General features: G+C 49.4%; 2 protein-coding genes across 4 annotated transcripts; one reads left to right on the forward strand and one right to left on the reverse strand.

Moving 5' to 3' along the window:
- Positions 1-7,652: 7,652 nt before the first annotated feature.
- On the reverse strand, positions 7,653-14,175 carry MYCN (MYCN proto-oncogene, bHLH transcription factor). The gene is made up of 3 exons (XM_033176513.1): positions 13,887-14,175; positions 11,784-12,690; positions 7,653-9,162 (listed from the first exon to the last, which is right to left on the reverse strand). Exons 1-3 carry the CDS (start codon positions 14,040-14,042, stop codon positions 8,558-8,560), a joined length of 1,668 nt encoding a protein of 555 aa, XP_033032404.1. The 5' UTR covers positions 14,043-14,175; the 3' UTR covers positions 7,653-8,557.
- On the forward strand, positions 12,711-18,695 carry LOC117062701. 3 transcript variants are annotated; one of them, XM_033176515.1, is made up of 4 exons: positions 12,711-13,103; positions 13,535-13,657; positions 15,903-16,131; positions 17,773-18,695. In XM_033176515.1, the coding sequence occupies exons 1-3, from the start codon at positions 12,905-12,907 to the stop codon at positions 15,908-15,910; spliced, it is 330 nt and encodes a 109-aa protein (XP_033032406.1). In that variant the 5' UTR covers positions 12,711-12,904; the 3' UTR covers positions 15,911-16,131; positions 17,773-18,695. The 3 variants fall into 3 exon arrangements, 2 of the variants coding, with proteins under 2 accessions (XP_033032406.1, XP_033032405.1); XM_033176514.1 differs by lacking the exons at positions 15,903-16,131; positions 17,773-18,695 and adding an exon at positions 14,278-14,729; XR_004428498.1 differs by lacking the exons at positions 15,903-16,131; positions 17,773-18,695 and having other exon boundaries at positions 12,711-13,098; positions 13,535-13,577.
- Positions 18,696-18,750: the final 55 nt, after the last annotated feature.

Here is an 18,750-nt window from a genome sequence, read left to right on the forward strand (position 1 = left end):
CACCGCGCCTGGCCAAGAAATGTATTTCTTACAGTTTTGGAGGCTGAGAAGTCCAAGGTTGGGAGACCTGCACGTGGCAAGGGCCTTCTTACTGTGTCACTCCGTAGCGGGAGGTGGAAGAGCAAGAGGATGTGAGAGAGAGAGAGAGAGAAAGGCTGCTTAACCTGCTTTCATAACAAGCCCACTCACTCCTGAGGCTGTAACCACCGGTGGGTTCACCTTGTCTGCTGTTTAGACAGAGCCAATTTATCAAGACAAGGAAATTGCAATAGAGAAAGAGTAATTCATGCAGAGCCAGCTGTGCGGGAGACCGGAGCTTTCTTATTACTCAAATCAGTCTCCCCAAGCATTTGGGGATCAGAGCTTTTAAGGACAGCTTGGTGAGTGGGGGGAAGTCAGTGAGCCGGGAGTGCTGATTGGTCAGAGATGAAATCACAGGGAGTCGAAGCTGTTGTCTTGTGCTGAGTCAGTTCCTAGGTGGAGGCCACAAGATCAGATGAGCCAGTTTATCAGTCTGGGTGGGGCCAGCTGACCATCAAGTGCAGGGGCTGCAGAATATCTCAAGCACTCGTCTTAGGAGCAGTTTAGGGAGGGTCAGAATCTTGTAGCGTCCAGCTGCATGGCTCCTAAACCGTAATTTCTAATCTTGTGGCTGGTGTTAGTCCCACAAAGGCAGTCTAGTCCCCAGGCAAGAAGGAGGTTTGTTTTGGGAAACAGCTAATCTATAAACTAAGTTCCTCCCAAAGTGAGTTCAGCCTATGCCCAGGAAAGAACAAGGACATCTTGGAGGCGAGAAACAAGATGGAGCTGGTTATGTCAGATCTTTCACTGTCTCAGTTACAATTTTGTAAGGCAGTTTCAAGGTCACTAATCCACTCCCCCAATAAGCACGTTAATCCATTCGAGAAGGCCGAGCCCTCATGACCTGATCATCTCTTATTAGGCCCCACCTCCCAACACTACTGCAGTGGGGATGAAATTTCCATCACACGAACTTGACAGGGCACGTCTTCCAACCAGAGGGTGTTGACAGACACTGCAGTCTTGCTGCCGTCTTTAAAGCTCCAGCCATTGCAGAGGACCAATGACTCTGGATCCTCAAAGTTGACAGGGAGCCCCAGAGATCACTGACTTCAGCCCATTCTACTTATAGAAAAGGAAACTGAGCAACAAGAAGTTACTTTCCCATTTCAAGGTTGAAAATAGTCAATAACTAAGTTAAGACCCAAGCCAGGGGCTTCTTCCAAACTAACTATTTCTGTGACTCAGGGTTGCCTCCCAGTCAACCCGGAACAACATTTTTCCAGTGGAGGGATTGCTGTTTTGTCCTCTCTCAGGAAGATGGCTGAAGATAGCCTGAGCCACAAAACAACACACAAAATTCAACTTATGTCAAGCTTTGTGAAGGAGTGGGCCCGTTTCCCCCACCCTAGGCCAAAGGCTTGCTGAAAATCTCAGGCCCACTGGAATGCAGAGAAAAGTCGATTTTGTGTTGCCTGTTCCTCGTGAATCCCACTGCAAATCGTCTGTAGCTATCGGAGGGGTTTGTGCTGTGTGTGCTCTCCAAACGTGCATTGTAGCAATAGGTCTGTGTGCTTCCACCATAAAAAGGCTCTGTTACCTCTCCTGGTCAAAGGTTTCAGGATGAATGTCTTGTAGCATGATACATCAATATCAAAAGAGATCAGGTAACCCTGGTCAGTGGCCTATGAAGAGATTTCCTTTACAAGTAAGGAAAACTAATAAACCATTGTAGAAGGCGTAGATGTTCTGCGGCACTCAAATTCCTAGGCTCCGTCTTAAAATAGGCTTCAAAGCTCACATTCATTTGTTTCCAAGGTACCCGTTTTCAGGTTTTGTAAGGCCTCTTTTGAGGAACAAAAGTCTGCAAAGTTCTTGTTAAGCTCAGGCTTGTGAATTTGTTCTACCGGTAAATGGTTTTTTTAAAGGTTCTTTGCCCTGGTAACATACTGAGGAAATAGAGAGAGGAAAGATCCCGTCAACATCAAATCATATTATTGAACAGATTTAAACTACACCTGTCACATGCCAGACACTACTCTATGTGCCGTATATAAATTAATTGAAGGCGGGGTGCAGTGGCTTATGTCTGTCATCCCAGCATTTTGGGAGGCAAAGGTAGGCAGATCACTTGAAGTCAGGAGTTCAAGACCAGCCTGGGCAACGTAGTAAAACCCCATTTCTACAAAAAATGGAAAAAATTAATTGGATATGGTGTTATGAGCCTGTAGTCTCAGCTACTTGGGAGGCTGATGTGGGAGAAGCACCTGAGCCCGGGAGGTCGAGGCTGTAGTGAGCCAAGATCAGGCCACTGCACTCCAATCTGGGCAACCAGAGTGAGACCCTGTTTAAAAAAATATTAACAATAATGATGCCATCCCACTAATAATCCCAGTGTTATTCTCCTCACGGTACCAGTTGGGGAGCTGCACAATCTGGAGCCTGTGAGTATGGGATTCAAATGCAAACCCAGGGAGTCTTTAACTTTTTTTTTCTTTGAGATGGACTTTCACTCTTGTTGCTCAGGCTGGAGTGCAATGGCACGATATTGGCTCACTGCAACCTCTGCTTCCTGGGTTCAAGCAATTCTCCTGCCTCAGCCTCCTGAGTAGCTGGGATTACAGGCATGTGTCGCCATGCCCGGCTAATTTTGTATTTTTAGTAGAGACGGGGTTTCTCCATGTTGGTCAGGCTGGTCTGGAACTCCCGACCTCAGGTGATCTCCCCGCCTCGGCCTCCCAAAGTGCTGGTATTACAGGCATGAGCTACCGTACCCGGCCAAACCCCAGGACTCTTAACTTCAGATTCATACTCTTTTTTTTGAGACGGAGTTTTGCTCTGTCACTCAGGCTGCTGCAGTGCAATGGCACGCTCTTGGCTCGCTGCAACCTCTGCCTCCTAGGTTCAGGCAATTCTCCTGCCTTCGCCTCCCGAGTAGCTGGGATTACAGGCTCCTGCAACCACATCTGGCTAATTTTTTTGGATTTTTAGTAGAGATGGGGTTTCATCATGTGGGTCAGGCTGGTCTTGAACTTCTGACCTCAGGTGATCCACCTGCCTCGGTCTCTCAAAGTACTGGGATTACAGGCATGAGCCACCACGCCCGGCCCAGATTCATACTCTTAACTACTATGCTCAATGGTTTCTTCTCGAGACAATGAAGGGAAACTTGCTGGGGTACATTTACCAATGTCTAGAGGGAGATAAGGGAAGTTAAGCACTGAACCAAGAAGCCTGAGGCCTGAGTTCTGATTTCTGAGCAAGTACAAGAGTGCCCAGGGCTGGATGCTCTCCCCACAGGCCCTGCCCCTCAGCTCCCAGGACCAGATACGCCTTCCCTGAGCCGCCTACCTCTGCTGTTGGCATCCCTGAATTCCTCTAGCCTTTCTACTTATTTTTTTGTGGCATTCACCACTATATTAGATACTGTTTAATTTATTTGCTTATTCTGTTTATTTGTACAGATGTCACTCTCTCTCAGACTATAAACTTCAAGAAGGCAGAGAAGATTTGGGAGAGTTTTGTCTTTTTGTTCATTGATGTCTCCCAAGCACCTAGAACAGTGCTTGATATATGGTAGCTGCTAAATAAATATTTGTTGAGAGAGAGAGAATGGGAAAGAGGGAAAGAAAAAAAGGAAAAAGAATGCTGCCAGGCATGGTAGTGTGTGTGCACCTGTAGTCCCAGCTACTCAGGAGGCTGAGGCAGGAGGATCACTTGAGTCCAGGAGCTCTGGGCTATAGAATCCTAGGTCTCCTGGGTGTCCACACTAAGTTTAGCATCAATATGGCAAGCTCCTGGGAGCAGGGGACCACCAGGTTTCCTAAGGAGGTGTGAACTGGCTGGCCCAGGTCATAAATGGAGCAGGTCAAAACTCCCGTGCTGATCAGGAGTGACACTGTGCCTGAGATCAGCCACTCCATGCCAGGCTAGGCAACACGGCAGGGCCCTGTCTCAAAAAATAAAAATAAAGTAAAATAAAATAAAATAAAGGAAAAATATAATTCTCACAAGCAGACTGTAGGTGCCTTCCCTGAAATGGGAGAGTAGCTAGTTGACTTCTCTGCTTCTTCCAAATCAAACAACCTCTGATTTTCAAAAGAACTCAAATCAGAATTTCAAAACATAGCCACCATAGGGATTAGTGAAACTAAAACTCAGAAGACCAAGTTCCCTCACTTATAATGTGGAAAAGTGACAAACTGGTCAAAAATCCTCAAGGATTTGTGAGAGTCAAGCATACAAAAATTTGGGAAGCTCTGCAGTGCTACGCAGGGGTGGGAGGCACTGCAACCTTTTTCACTGTGAGTGTAGACCATCTGTGGCCTAAGGCCAGTGTTTGAGCTGCCTCAGGCCAGGCCAGGGGTAGACTCAGTGAACCAAGGCAGAGGACCAGCTTCCTCTGTCAGACTGCCCCAAACTCAGCCACGAGGGCCCTCATATGCTTTCATTCATCAGCCCCTCAACCCCAGTGCCTCTTGGTTTCTCCCCTTGCCTTCTATACAATCTCCAGGGCTTTAACTCTCTTGCAGACTGTGGGCTTTTTGTAGACAGGCCTCTATGAGCATTTTATCTTCACTTCCCCAGAACTACCGGCATAGTCAGTACCAGACACTCACTGAGGACTAAGGGATATCTTTTCCCATCTGAATTAGCCCAGAGCTTGTGAACTGGGGTTGGTGGGAGACCCACCCATAATGGAAATCCTCACCTCACTCCTTCCTCTGTTACCGTCTCTACTGCTGGCATCTGCTAAGGCTCTGTCACCTGTCAGTCACAGGGCAGGTGCTCAGAATCAGAGGCAAATAAGAGCCCTAACTGCCTTAAGGGAGCCCACAATTTAGAGGGTCTAGGAGGTGTGTAAGGCAGCTTTTCTGTCTCCAGAGGGGCTAGAGGATAAGTGCACAGAGGCCAAGGGCTGGGAAAGGCCCACCTGGGGATGCAAGATTGAGAAGGATTTCAATTAATGGAATCTGGATAACCCAGAAGGTGGGATGCGGCGAAACAAGTCACGAAAGAGAAACAGCCAGAGTCCAACACCCGGAGAGCCATGGGCAATGGAGCTGGTGGGACGGGTAGAAGCACCTCCGTGCTGGGCCGGAGAGTCAGGACTCGATTCTGTAAATAGCAGGGAACAGTTGTAAGTTTGCATAACAAGTAGGTGGTTTAGAAGGGTTAATATGGAAGCATGATGTAGGTGGACAGGAGGGCCAGGAGGTGGGGAGGCTACTGTGTGGGCAATGAGAAAGCAAATGTTTTGGGAAGGGCACTGGGCGGATCATAGGAGACCCTGGCTCTAGTCTCCCTGGGTAAAGCCATTAATTCCAGGTGGGATCCCACACCCCCATTCTGTGAAATGAATTTCAATGGGATGATCTCTGTGCTGCGTCTCATCTCTATGATTTATTGATCCAAATGATGTAGAGCTCTTTCCCGGTCTCAAAACTGCTCTTGGAATGCAGAGATGGTTTCTCATGTTATTGAAACAACTAGCTCAATTCTTCTGTGACTACAGCAATTACTTTATAGATAATTACAGAGCTAAATTTGGTGACATTCCGTCAGCTAGGTCAGAAAAGGCAAATATGGGATTTTTTTCACTTTAGTTTTAATACTTTAGGTGCATCTGTGTGGTCCACCTAATGCAAAAACATTTCATGTTATATACTACATTATATACGTTAAAAAGATGACTAACCTAACAATGAAAAACAAGAAACCATAAACATTTAGAAGAGAATGACCACTGGAGATGTTAGAGGGGGTGGAATTTGGCTCTGAGCTTCCCAGCAGCCAGAGCAAAAAGAGAGCATAGGAGGAATTGTAGTTTAGTGGCCTCATTCATATGAACAGTTTTCTTTCTTCACAGTTAAGCATTCCCTTTCACTGGACACACTCAGGTAGGCTCCTTATGGGAATCACAAATAGAGAAATTGGGATGACTGAGCTGGGCTTCAAGAATCTTAGGTGCACAATTAACGTGAGGTTGCTTAACTTTCTTTTGCCTCTTGCATACACAGAGGGGCAGAGGCTGTGAGTGATTTGGGGCCTATAAAATGCAAACGAACAGAAGTTTTTTGAATGACAATTCAAAAAGAAAGGGTGCATTATTTTTAGTCTGGGGATGGGGACTAGGAGAATTAAAGGGCATTTTTTCTATTTTCTACATGGCAAGACCATCAGAAAGATGTACATGGTAGTCTCACCTATCTCACATCTCAAACTTGAGTTCTGAACTCCTACTTGCCTTTATAAAATGACCAAAGTGGCTGGGCACAGTGGTTCATGCCTGCAATTCCAGCACTTTGGGGGGCTGAGGTAGGTGGATCACAAGGTCAGGAGATCGAGACCATCCTGGCTAACATGGTGAAACTTTGTCTCTACTAAAAATGCAAAAAATTAGCCAGGTGTGGTGGCATGCACCTGTCTTCCTAGCTACTCAGGAGGCTAAGGCAGGAGAATCGCCTGAACCCGGGAGGTGGAGGTTGCAGTGAGCTGAGGTTGCGCCACTGCACTCCAGCATGGGCACCAGAGTGAGACTCCATCTCAAAAGAAAAAAAATAATAAAAAAAAAAATGACCAAAGCAGACAAGGACACATGGCTTGGTGTCTCCCATTTCTGCCCCGACAAACTGTGTAGCCAGGCAAGCAAAGCTGTCTCATCTCTGGACCTGCTTTCTTCTCAGCGAAGCAAAAGGCCTTTTTTTTTTTTTTCTTTTTCAGCTCACAATCAAAAATCTGAGATAAACAAAACCCTAGAGAAATAACCGAGTACAAGCTGACACTCAAAAGAGAAATAGGTTATTTGTACACTTTTAGTTCTGAGAAGCTGCTTACAAGCAAGGGTCTTACGTCCCAACAGGTCAACTATCTGAAACCTCCCTAACAAGTAAGTCTTGGCTGTCTTCTGGAGCCTGCAAGATTGATCCCATCTCCACAGGAGTAGCCAGACACTGCTGTGTGATAGGAATGGCTAGTAGGGAGCTACACCACCCATATGGGGTCTCCATTGTGACCCCAGGGTCTCTCCTGCACCTGGAATTTGCTCTGGACTACATAACTGTCACTTCATTAATTACACGTTGGTGAATCAGATTGAGTTCATTGAAGGGAGGAACCCATTTCCATCTTTTTATTCTGCTTACCATGCTTAGCCTAGAACCTCCACAGATCCTAGTAAAGGTTTTTAACAATGAATTCTTGGAGACAAACTGTGCTCTATGTTAAAATAGAAGACTGTCTGCCAATGGGGAAATACTACCAAAGCCCAATACAAGCAAGTTAAACAACTCTGTGACTGCTTTTACAGGGACTGATCTGAGGTCCCAGCTTAATTCCACTAAGGAGCCACACTATACAGAAGTGCTCTGCAAACTGTCAAGTGCCATTGCTACAATGCACAGAATAGTCACTAGTAGCATCTCTATTCTGCATAATCTTGGAAATTTCCCCAAACTCAGTTTCCTCCACCGTAAGTGGCAACAATGACTCAGGACCCCCAACCAGGATTGTACAGGTGCAAAAAGGGCTATTTATGGAAACCAAATCCCCTCTATAAGTTATGGATTATTTATGGTTGCTTCTTAAGGGACAAAGTATAGTGCCAGGAAGGAAAAGGTTGAGTTGCATCATTTAATTTTAAGCTATTTATTTTCATAAACATGAGGTATTTCAAAGTGCTATAAGATGCAGCACTAAATATATACATTTTGAAGAAATTAAACACAGAACTTTGCATTTACCCAGTTCTATGCACCAAACATGAACAAATACATTAACAGGAAGAAACAGGCTAGGAAAAAGGCATATATATATAGTAAATTTCTTTACAAAAGTTTCTTAGTTCAAAAAGTGATAAAGTAATATCTACTCAAAACTTTCACAACTCATTTTCATACGAAAATATAAGTATCAAATTTAGTTATGTATCAGCGTCATACTAAAGTATACAGGCAGTGTAAGAATTAGTACAGTACATAACAGAGATTAACAATATATTTGTATACAAAACATGCTCCTCAAACATTGAGGTATTATTACAGTACTTAGGTATGAACTTCCAGTCTAATACTGGCCGCAAAAGCCACCTCTCATTACCCAGGACGTATACAAAAGGCGGATGTGTCAATGGTATTTACAGAAATGTTCCCCAGGGGTATCAAATGGCAAACCCCTTATGTGGCATCTGCTGGAACTTAAGCACCATTTTAAAAAGAAGGAATGACTTTCTGTTGTTTGGAAACTTGGAACACACAAGGTGACTTCAACAGCCCCAGAGGCTCCCAACCGTCACCAACTTTTACCGCTGTCATGGAGGTGAGGTGGAGGAGGCTGCAGGGCCACCCAGCATCCTGGGATGCAGGCTCTCCAAGGTCCCCGCAGAACCCCACACTGGTGGTCCTGCTCCCCACCCAGAGCCGAACTCGACAGGGGACCGATTTGAAAGTAAACCAACATTCTTAATGTCAACACAATGTTTGTTTAAAAAAAATCAAAATGTGCAAAGTGGCAGTGACTGTCCAGTTTTGAGAAGCGTCTAGCAAGTCCGAGCGTGTTCAATTTTCTTTAGCAACTGCTGCTGTCTTGCCTGCAATTTTTCCTTTTCCAGCAAAAGCTGGTGCTCCTCGGCCTGGAGGGAGTGGACGTACTCGGTGGCCTTTTTCAAAATGACCACCTTGGCGGCCTTCTCATTCTTTACCAGCTCCGGCACGTGGTCCCTGAGGGTGAGAAAGCTGGACCGAAGGTCGTTGCGGCGCTGGCGCTCCAGGATGTTGTGGTTCCTGCGACGCTCACTGTCCTCCGAGTCAGAGTTTCGCGGGCTCAAGCTCTTAGCCTTTGGGGGGATGACACTCTTGAGCGGACGTGGGGACACCTCACTCTTTATCTTCTTCTGGGGGGGTGCATCCTCACTCTCCACGTAGGGAGATGGGGCGGCATAGTTGTGCTGCTGGTGGATGGGAAGGCATCGTTTGAGGATCAGCTCGCTGGACTGAGCCCTCCCGGGACCCAGGGCTGCGTTCTTGGGACGCACAGTGATGGTGAATGTGGTGACAGCCTTGGTGTTGGAGGAGGAACGCCGCTTCTCCACAGTGACCACGTCAATTTCCTCCTCTTCATCTTCCTCTTCATCATCTTCATCATCTGAGAACAAGATGCGAGTTACTCTCATGTGAGAACCATTTGAATGAAATTCATATATATTCATGTTATTATGTATGTGTTATCTGTCTCTTCCGGCAGACCCTGGCACAGAGTGTGCTATTTTTATGGGTCCATCAACGTAGATGTGGACAGTCATGTATGTTTTAGATCTCTTTAAATTAAATATATCTGTAGGACGGACGTGGTGACTCACACCTGTAATCCCAGCACTTTGGGAGGCAGAGGTGGGAGGATCACCTGAGATGAGGAGATTGAGACCATCCTGGCTAACATGGTGAAACCCCGCCTCTACTAAAAATACAAAACTTTTCTGGGCGTAGTGGCATGCTCCTGTAATCCCAGCTAACTCGGGAGGCTGAGGCAGGAGAATCACTTGAACTCGGGGGGCAGGCGTTGCATTGAGCCCAGATCACACCACTGCACTCCAGCCTGGGCAACAAGAGCAAAACTCCGTATCAAAAAACAAAACAAGAAAAACATACATGCATACATATACATGTATGTGTGTACATGTAAGTATGTTTTCCTTCCCCATTCCCCAACTGTGCTTTCAGTCTCCATTCAAGACTTGAGCAGGTAGTAGAAATAAATATAAAGAACTTGGCCTTCAGGGTCAGACAGAATCCTGGCTCCACCGCAGACTAGTTACATGACCCTGGTCAAGTTACCCAGCCTTTCTAAGCCTCTGTTTCCTCAGCTATTAAATGGGGATACCACTTTGACAGATAAAATGTAGACTTAGCATAGAGCTGCGCCTAGTAGACAGATGCTCAGTCAATGGTAGCTTTTATCATAATCAGCAGTCTGCCCGGTGGACTTATTTACATTTCTAGCTCCACACTTAAAGAGTTGAGGCCTCTCATTTTAGGAGCCTCATTTGGCAATTTACACATGGTTGTGTTTGATTTTAAGTCCTTAAACAAACTAGAGGAACAATTTAATTAACTGAAGAAGAAAAACAACTTTTCATCCACAAACCTGAGTTTTATACAGTAAGCAGTTTTTCATTTAACAAAGATCAAGTCTTAACTACAAAGCCATAATCCACAGTTGGTATAAACCCCCAAATGGGAGCAGCTCTCCTCAAATAACAACAGTCTCCACCAATAACAACAGCAACAACAAAAACGTGTAGCATCATGTGTGCATTCTTCCCCTCTCTCCTCATTGACTACCACGCTGAGGTAGAAAATTATTGTTTAAAATACAAGCATGAAAATCAAAACACATCTTCTGCTTGATCTGAAGGGGACCGGAAAGCTGAACAATTGTGGGATTTGTTCTAAAGCCGAAATGTGAGGCTGTTCCAGTCTGTAGGTCCCTTTAAGCCAATGTTTTGGTTTTCTGCCAAGAAGACAGCTGTTGGAAGGAAGTGCTTCCTCACCGAAAGCTGTCAAGGCGCAGACATTAAAGGGACAGGCCGTTTCAAACTGGAGGCTTATCACCAAGTTTCCTTCCAGGAGCCTCAAAGATCTCTCCTCAGCCCAGAAGTAAATTTAGGATTGTTTCCACCTGCATTCTGAAAACACTGATTTTCAAAGTCCAAGGGGGGGTGGTCCCAGCTCCCTGCTCCAAGGACAAGGCAATGCCACTCTTTGGGTTGAGCTCTGTTCATCCAGACCCCCAGGGAAAGGCCTGGTTTTAATCCTTCCCTTCAGCTTAAGGCACAGACAAATGCACACAATAGAATTAACCAGGGAGTCCTCCCAGGATGCGAGCATTCCTGGAGAGGCTGCTGAGTGCCTGCCCTCGCCTTCAAGGGCACTGGGTTACAGATACAACTCACATCTCAAATTAGGCCTGGAATTCAGGATGGAAGACAAAACTGGAGCCAGTTTTCACTGCACATTGGAAAGAGGAGGCCCCTTAAGAATGTACACAACTGCTGCTGCACTTGCAGCCAGCTGCTGAATGGAGGGAGGGAGGGTGCCCCCCCCAACCCCCAGCCTTTCAGATCCCGGGCCCGCCTGCTGGACTCGCATATCGCCGCCTGCTGGCCACGCACCAGGAGCAAATAGCCCACCACCCACTGAGGATGGGGGAAGGGTACCGACATTAAAGAAAAAAAAAAAAAAAAGAAAAGAAAACCGGCTCTAGCCATCTGTGCAACCCTCCTATAAGTTCCTGCGCCTTAAAAAGGGCTTTGCACAGTCCTTGTATCTTCTCGGGATGTCTTTCCCTCCCCTGACCTGGGCCGGAGAGTCCCTTTCACCCTTGCGCTAACAGGTTTCTGTCCAGGCAATGCACCCAGCAACCCCCTAAACCCACACCCGGTTTAGCCACCAACTTTCTCCAATTTTATTCCTCAGGCTGCGCTACAAAAGATGGGGGGAGGGAAGGGGGTGAGGGCCCGTGATGGCCTAGAGGAGGGCTCCGCAGGAGAGGGTGGAAGGAACTTTAGTAAAGGCGAGAATTGGAGAGCACCCTTTGCAGTGGCCTTCTCTCAGCCCCTTCTCTTTACCCCGAGGACAGACTTGGAGGAAACAGGACCTCTCTGCCCCCAGCACTGCCTCCAAAATGCTCCCCAAGCACTAACAAAGGGGACGCGACCCGGGGTCCAGTGCCCCAGGGAGGCAGCCGGACCCGAGTTCGTTCTTTACCTGAATCGCTCAGGGTGTCCTCTCCGGAGGTACTGAGGGCCTTGTGGTCGCCGCCGCTGGTTTGGCGGCCGCCTGGGCGCAGAGGGGCGACCCCCGGGGCCCCGGCTGGGGCGGAGACACCCACCCCCGAGGCGACCGCAGGGCCCGCCGCCGGGGCACTGGCCGGGGGTGCGGGCATGGGTGCTGGCTCGCGCTTGTTCACAGGAAAGGGGAAGACCACCGCAGGATCCACGCACTCGGCAGCCGGGTGGGCGAGCTCGGCGGGCAGGGCTGCCCCGGCGCGGCCGGCTCCCGCAGCCCCGCCGTGCCCGCGACTCGCAGGGCTGGCGGCGCCGGCTCCCGGGGACTGGGCGGTGGAACCGGCGGTCGGCGGCCCGCGGCCGTGCTGCAGCTTCTCGCTCACGGCGCGCTCCAGCTTCTCGCGGGCGGAGAAGCCGCTCCACATGCAGTCCTGGAGGATGACCGGGTTGGGGGTGAGGCCACCCAGTCCACCCAGGCCGAACGCGTCCTCCTCCGCCGGGCTGCCCCACAGCTCGTTCTCGAGCAGCATCTCCGTGACCCAGCTCGGGGGCTCGGAGCTGTGCTCCGCGAAGCCACGGCTGGGCGACAGCGGGGGCGTGGGCAGCAGCTCAAACTTCTTCCAGATGTCCTCCCCCGGGGGGGTCGAGTCGGGGCCGCCGAAGTAGAAGTCATCTTCGTCCGGGTAGAAGCAGGGCTGCAGGGAGTCAAACTCGAGGTCTGGGTTCTTGCAGATCATGCCCGGCATGGTGGACGCGGAGCAGCTCGGCATTGGCTCGCCTCCCGGCCGGCGACTGAACGCTTCTTTCCGCCCCGCTCGTTTTAATACCGGGGGTGCTTCCTTCCCGTGGGGGGCGCGGAAGGCGGGGGCCGGCGCCGACCTCCAACACTGCAACCGACAGACACACCGGAGAGGGTGGGCAAACGGAGCAGACTGAGGGGATAGGCAATGGGCGCCCCCTCTAACCCGGTTCCCCAATCTTCCCTCCAAGCCCCCCACTCTGCCCACGGCTCCCGAAGGTGGAGGAAGTTGTGCCTCTCGCTCCTTACCTCCCTCCCTCCTTTTGTGTACAAGCTGTCTACGACAGGGGGTGGGAGGGGGCATGCAGATGCAGGGGGTGGTGGCGTGGCTCCGCAACTTTGGAAACTGCCATTTCATTCACACAAGGCACTGCCTGGGGGAGGGGGTTGTTCCAGGCTGCAGAATTCTAGCTCTCACGAGCACGCAGACAACCCCACTCGCAGCGGTGTGGGGCCGGCTGCTCAGGAGAGCTGGGCTCTCCGACACAGCTACCGGGTATGGTATTTGGAGTACTTCTACCCCCTTTGTAAAAATGCAGCCTCGGGAGTGCAAATGATAGCAGGGGATTTAGGAAACTTTGCAAATGAAAAAGCCTTTCTCTAGACAGAGACCAACAACAGACACCCATATCCACAAATCCTTCCCCTCCCCAAATTTGAGCAAACGCCCTCGGCATTCACCCGCTGCAGGGATACTCCTACCGATAGCTTATCTGGAACCTCTCTAAGCCCATTCCTGCTCTTCCAAACCCCCAACAACGTCCTCTTCCAGGGAGGGGGAGGTTGAGCCCCTGTTCTCGGGAATGGTGCAGGGGCGCCCGCGCGAGGAGGGTCACCGGGAGAGCCGCCTCTCCTCCGAGCTGGAGCAGCCGTGACCCAGATTACGACCGCGGTGGCCTCGCCCTGCCTAACCTCCCGTCTTCTTCCTCCAGGGGCACCCTTTGGAGAAGAACCCCAGCCTAGGGTGGGGACGCACCGGCTCTCCGACAGCTCAAAACAGACAGATCTTCTAGAGCAGGGGGAATTTCTTTTCGCAGAAGCCATTACTCCCCCCGGTAAGGGCTGCAAAAGGATTAGGGCGGGTCTCCTCTAGCCAGGATGGCTTCGGGGCTGGAACTGGCTTTTCTGGGAAAACCCAGAGATGGTTTTGTTTCGGAAGCAGAAACAGTCCCCCGGGCATATTCGGGCGCCCGGTGCGCACGTCGCAATCCCGTCCAGGGCTTGCCTTGCCCCGGCGCTCGTCGCTCCCTGGGCGCCGGGCGGTTTGGAAGCCCTGCTCCTTACCTCCCGCCGACTGCAGGGGATCCGGAGGCGATTCTGCACGGGTGTCTCCGGGTGGGCCGGGGGGCGGGGGTGTCCTCGGGTGGCTACAGTCTGTGCGCGCTTGCGCCTGGCTAGCGCTTGCTCGGCTCCAACACAGTTCCCAGGAGCCCCCCGCATCCACCCAGCGCGTCCAGACAGATGACTGTCACTGCCTGCGCTTTGAAGCTCGGGGGATATTATTAACTGAAAAATCTGACACACCCGGGGGGCGGGGAGAGAAGGGGGCTGTGGCGCAGACAAGGGGGAGGGAGAAAGGAGAGGAAAGCGGCTTTACCCCGCCCTCCTGATTTCCATAAAAATCAGGGGAGGCGCCAAGGCTTTCGCGCCAAAAGCCACTTGCTTTTCTTTGCAGAGAGAAGGCTGCAAAGCTGGGAAGCCCGGGGTGTGCTCCTCCCGCCCTTTTGGACCCCCGGGCTTGCACCGGCTGCATTCAGAACCAGCTGCGCGCCGAGCGGTGCAATGCAGCACCCACCCTGCGGGCCTGGCAATTGCTTGTCATTAAAAGAAAAAAAAAAAAATTACGGAAAGCTCCGGGGGTGTGTGTTGGGGAGGGGAGACCGATGCTTCTAACCCAGCCCCCGCTTTGACTGCGTGTTGTGCAGCTGAGCGCGAGGCCGACGTTGAGCAAGGCCTTGTAGAGAGGTTGCTCCTGTGTAATTGCGAAAGAAGGCTAGTCCGAAGGTGCAAAATAGCAGGGAGAGGACGCGCCCCCTTAGGAACAAGACCTCTGGATGTTTCTAGTTTCGAATTGAAAGGAGAGGGGCGCCCCCCTTGTTTGAAAATAAATAAATAAGTGCGAGCTACGAGGGTGGCGCCGCGGTGGTTTCTTCGGCCGAAGGCGACACCTCGCGGAGACTGAGCAGAAAGCGGAGCTGCCCGGCCTCGGCGCGGACCTGGAGGGCGGCCACTCCGCAAGTCTCCCGCCATCCCCGTGAGACTGTCCACGAGTCCTCACCGCTGCGGAGGGGAGGCGGCCTGACTCTGCTTCCGAGGGGGAATGGGCGTACGTTCCCTGCAGCGGTCCCTAGGGCTCCCAAGTTAACCTTTTCAAAGCCACCATTCTCCCCAATTATGGGCAGGCGAATCTGATTTCCAGAGATGGAACTGCTGTCCACACCTCCTGAGGCCCAGCCTCGGCTCAAAAAGCTTGATTCCGAATTGTTGAAGGGAAAAAGGAAAGCTGCTATCACTACTTCGTTTCTTTGTGCCTCAGTTTCCTCAATTGTGAAATGGAGTTTGTAGTGCCTCTTACCTGAGAGTTATGAAAGCTCTCGTAAGTCTTCAGCCCATAATAGTTGTGTCAGCTATTATTATTATGATGACCACGACATGATATTCTTCCGGGGACAATAACACCTCTCTGTCCAGCAGCAGCATTGGCCCCTCCCTTCCCTCCACCATCAAATCCTGGCTTTACTTCACGCTGGTCTAGCTTTCTTACAGGTGCATTTGTCTGCAGGGGATCAGACATTACTGCCCCTGCCCGCCAAACTCTTCCCCAAGAACAGTCCTGGTCTCCTGGACAGCCCCCTTTACAACCAAATACACAGTGAGGTGGGATTTTGCCTTGAAAAACATCCCTTAGGCTTGTGTGGAGGGAGGGAAACCTGGCCCTGGGATTGGGGTGGGAAGGCTTCCCCACCTCCCCCTCACTTTTTTCTCCAAACTGGAAATGCCATTCTCCATCGCCCCCACCTCTTCAACTCACCATCGGATCTAGTTAAGGAGGAGGATGCTGAGGGTCAGCGGGCAACCCATAAAATGCTCACAGATTAGCATTTGTGAAGGCCTTTCCAGCCCTGACCCTGGATGCCTACAGAGCTATAGGGAGAAAGATTCCCAGAGTTCTAGGAAGAGGCCCATGAATGCGGATGAGCTGCCCTTCCAAGCACCTTTATTATTGTTATTTCCCTCACAAATGTAAAAGGCTTCACCTTTGCAAAAGCCTTTTACAGCCCCACTTCTGCTTTTCCCTAGCCCCCTAATCGACATCAAGCCCTCCTGCTGAATTCTCGCCTAGCATCCTGTCCTTTCCTGCCCAGCACTCACCTCCATTTGTAATGATCTATGCCTGGGAGTATTTGTTCAGTGCTCACTTCGGTGACACTGTAGAAGACAGGCTCACTCTCCCTCGCTAACCTGTGATGACCTGGGTCAGTTTTGCTCCAGAGGGGATCCTCAGGGCACAGCAGCATACCTGTATATAGTAAGTACTCATGGTATTGTTCAAGACCAAGATCACTGAGTGAGTCCTTTGAAGGCAGCCAGATCTTCCGTGGCAGGACTGTGAAAATAGGCCAGGATGGGTTCAGTTGCTCAGAGTCAAAGCCCTGCCTTTGTCCTTTCTCATCAGATGAATGACCATCAGTAGGTCATTCACCCTTTGTTGAGGGACAAGGTGTAGCAGAAGAGAGGGACAGAGGGACAGGAGACCTGGTTACTCTACATGCCTTTGAGCAAATCATTTATACTTCCTGGACCTCAGTCTCTAATCTCCTGCTTTTAATGCAAGCCAGTAATTACTGACAAGTCTGAATCTGAAGGTTAACAGAATGATAAAATGCAACAAATATTTATCGGTTACCTTCATTTGTAAGTAGAAAGATAAAAGACTTTGTACATGGAGAAAACATGCTAATGCTGATTCTTAGTCTGCTTATAGAGAAGCCTGAAAATCTCTTAAAAATGTTGAAATACTTCAACTGTGTGAATACACACAAAACAAGTCTTCATATGGCTTCAAAGCCAAGGTTTTGTTCAGTATTGCCGTAGTTTCAATGTGTCCCCCGACAAAAGCACATGTTGGAAATTTATTTATTTATTTATTTTTTTGAGATGGAGTTTCGCTCTGTCGCCCAGGCTGGAGTGCAGTGTCCGGATCTCAGCTCACTGCAAGCTCCGCCTCCCAGGTTTACGCCATTCTCCTGCCTCAGCCTCCCCAGTAGCTGGGACTACAGGCACCCGCCACCTCACCTGGCTAGTTTTTTGTATTTTTTAGTAGAGACAGGGTTTCACCATGTTAGCCAGGGTGGTCTCGATTTCCTGACCTCGTGATCTGCCCATCTCGGCCTCCCAAAGTGCTGGGATTACAGGCTTGAGCCACCGCGCCTGGCCCATGTTGGAAATTCAAACCCCAGTTCAACAGTGTTGGAAGGGAGGTCCCCAAATACCAGAGGGATCTAGACCCCAGCCAGTGTCCAGACTCTTGACATTGTCAAGAGAATGAATTCGAAGACCAGTTGGAAAATAGTGAAAGTACAATTTATTGCAAAGGGAAAAGTAAACACTCAAGAAAAGGGAATGCGGGTGTACTCGAGAGACTCACATGAAAGGGGGTTTGGGGCTGCTACCTTTATGAGTTTCTTTAACCAAGAGGTGGAATATTCATGATCATTCCTAGAAAAAGGTGGAGATTTCTCAGAACTGTGACACTACCTATTTTTACAGCAAATGTGGGTCTTCTCGAAACTCTCACGATGCTGGTGGGGTGTGTGATTTAGTATGTTAATGAGTGTATAATGAGGTCCTAGGAGAAACCTAGGTCAAATCCAGTGCCTTGCTGAGTTCAGTGGGTCTTAGCCAGCTTGGTCCACACTCTATTCTTCAGGGTCTTGTCAGCCCATGGCCTCTGCAGCTATTTCAACAGTTTCCCTTTGCTAGTCATGTGAAATTGCTGCCTGAAATTTTCTATTATTCTGCAGCCACTTTGTATTATTCCTGTTTCAGGACCTAATGGGAGGTGTTTAGGTCATGAGGGTTCCACTCTTGTGAATGGATTAATGCTAATTATAAAAGGGCTTGAGGCTGGGAGTTTGATCTCTTACTCTCTCTTCCTTTTTCCTGCCAGGGGATGGTACACCATGAAGGCCCTCAGCGATTGCTGGCACCTTGATTTTGGACTTCTCAGCCTCCAGAAACGTGAGAAATACATTTCCTTTCTTTATAAATTACAGTCTGTGCTATTATGTTATAGCAACACAAAATGGACTGAGACAAGTACCCATCTACTACTGTGTCTGAGCCCCTGGGGAGGTTTGAAACAGAGGTAAGTTAAGGCGCAGCCGCAAGGAGCTCACTGTGGACCAGGGAGGGAGACCCACATCTGAAATGGATGCCTCAATCTAATGACCAACTGCTAGGATAGAGTTATATACAGGGTTTGGCTTATAATTAAGTCAGGCGATTTTTGAGGGAGGAGAATATTTTTGTTTACATATCTCCTCTTTACTAAGACACACACACAAAGAAACAACACACACATACACACGTTGAGAGGGGCCCAAACCATGACCAGCTAGGAGAGCAACAGCCTCTAAATGGTTTTTCCAGATTGTGAATTAAAGATCTGCTGAGTTGGTCAGGCGTGGTGGCTCCTGCCTGTAATCCCAGCACTTCAAGAGTCTGAGGAGGGCAGATGGCTTGAGCCCAGGAGTTTGAGACTAGCCTAGGCAACATGGTGAAACCCCGTCTCTACAAAAAATATCAAAATTAGCTGGGCGTGGTGGGTGCACGCCTGTGGTCCCAGCTACTTGGGAGGCTGAGGCAGAAAGATCACCTGAGCCCAGGGAGATCAAGGCTGCAGTGTGCCATCATCACGCCACTGCATTCCAGCCTGGATGACAGAGTGAGACCTTGTCTCAAAAGAAAGAAAAAAAAGGAAAAAGATCTACTGGGTCTATCTTCAGGGATAACAGCCCAGTTTTTCCTAGGATCTTCACACCTTCTCCCTCAAAATGTGTACATTTTTACTGATTAAATAATTTTAAAATCCTTGGGATTGATTTACTTCATTTGGAAAACAGTAAAGCTAGCTCTCTGCCTAACC

This window comes from Trachypithecus francoisi, unplaced genomic scaffold, assembly GCF_009764315.1.
Source record: "Trachypithecus francoisi isolate TF-2019V2 unplaced genomic scaffold, Tfra_2.0 Lachesis_group17, whole genome shotgun sequence".
NCBI lineage: Eukaryota > Metazoa > Chordata > Mammalia > Primates > Cercopithecidae > Trachypithecus > Trachypithecus francoisi.

Coding starts and splice junctions, on each gene's coding strand:
- LOC117062701 (XM_033176514.1), top strand. CDS start 12,905: ATGCAGATGCAGGGGGTGGTGGCGTGGCTCCGCAACTTTGGAAACTGC. Junction 13,104..13,534: donor CGACACAGCTACCGGGTATG/GTATTTGGAGTA, acceptor TTCTTCCTCCAG/GGGCACCCTTTGGAGAAGAA. Junction 13,658..14,277: donor AGAAGCCATTACTCCCCCCG/GTAAGGGCTGCA, acceptor TTTTCTTTGCAG/AGAGAAGGCTGCAAAGCTGG.
- MYCN (XM_033176513.1), bottom strand. CDS start 14,042: ATGCGGGGGGCTCCTGGGAACTGTGTTGGAGCCGAGCAAGCGCTAGCC. Junction 12,691..13,886: donor TCCCCTGCAGTCGGCGGGAG/GTAAGGAGCAGG, acceptor TGTCGGTTGCAG/TGTTGGAGGTCGGCGCCGGC. Junction 9,163..11,783: donor GGACACCCTGAGCGATTCAG/GTAAAGAACGAA, acceptor TCTTGTTCTCAG/ATGATGAAGATGATGAAGAG.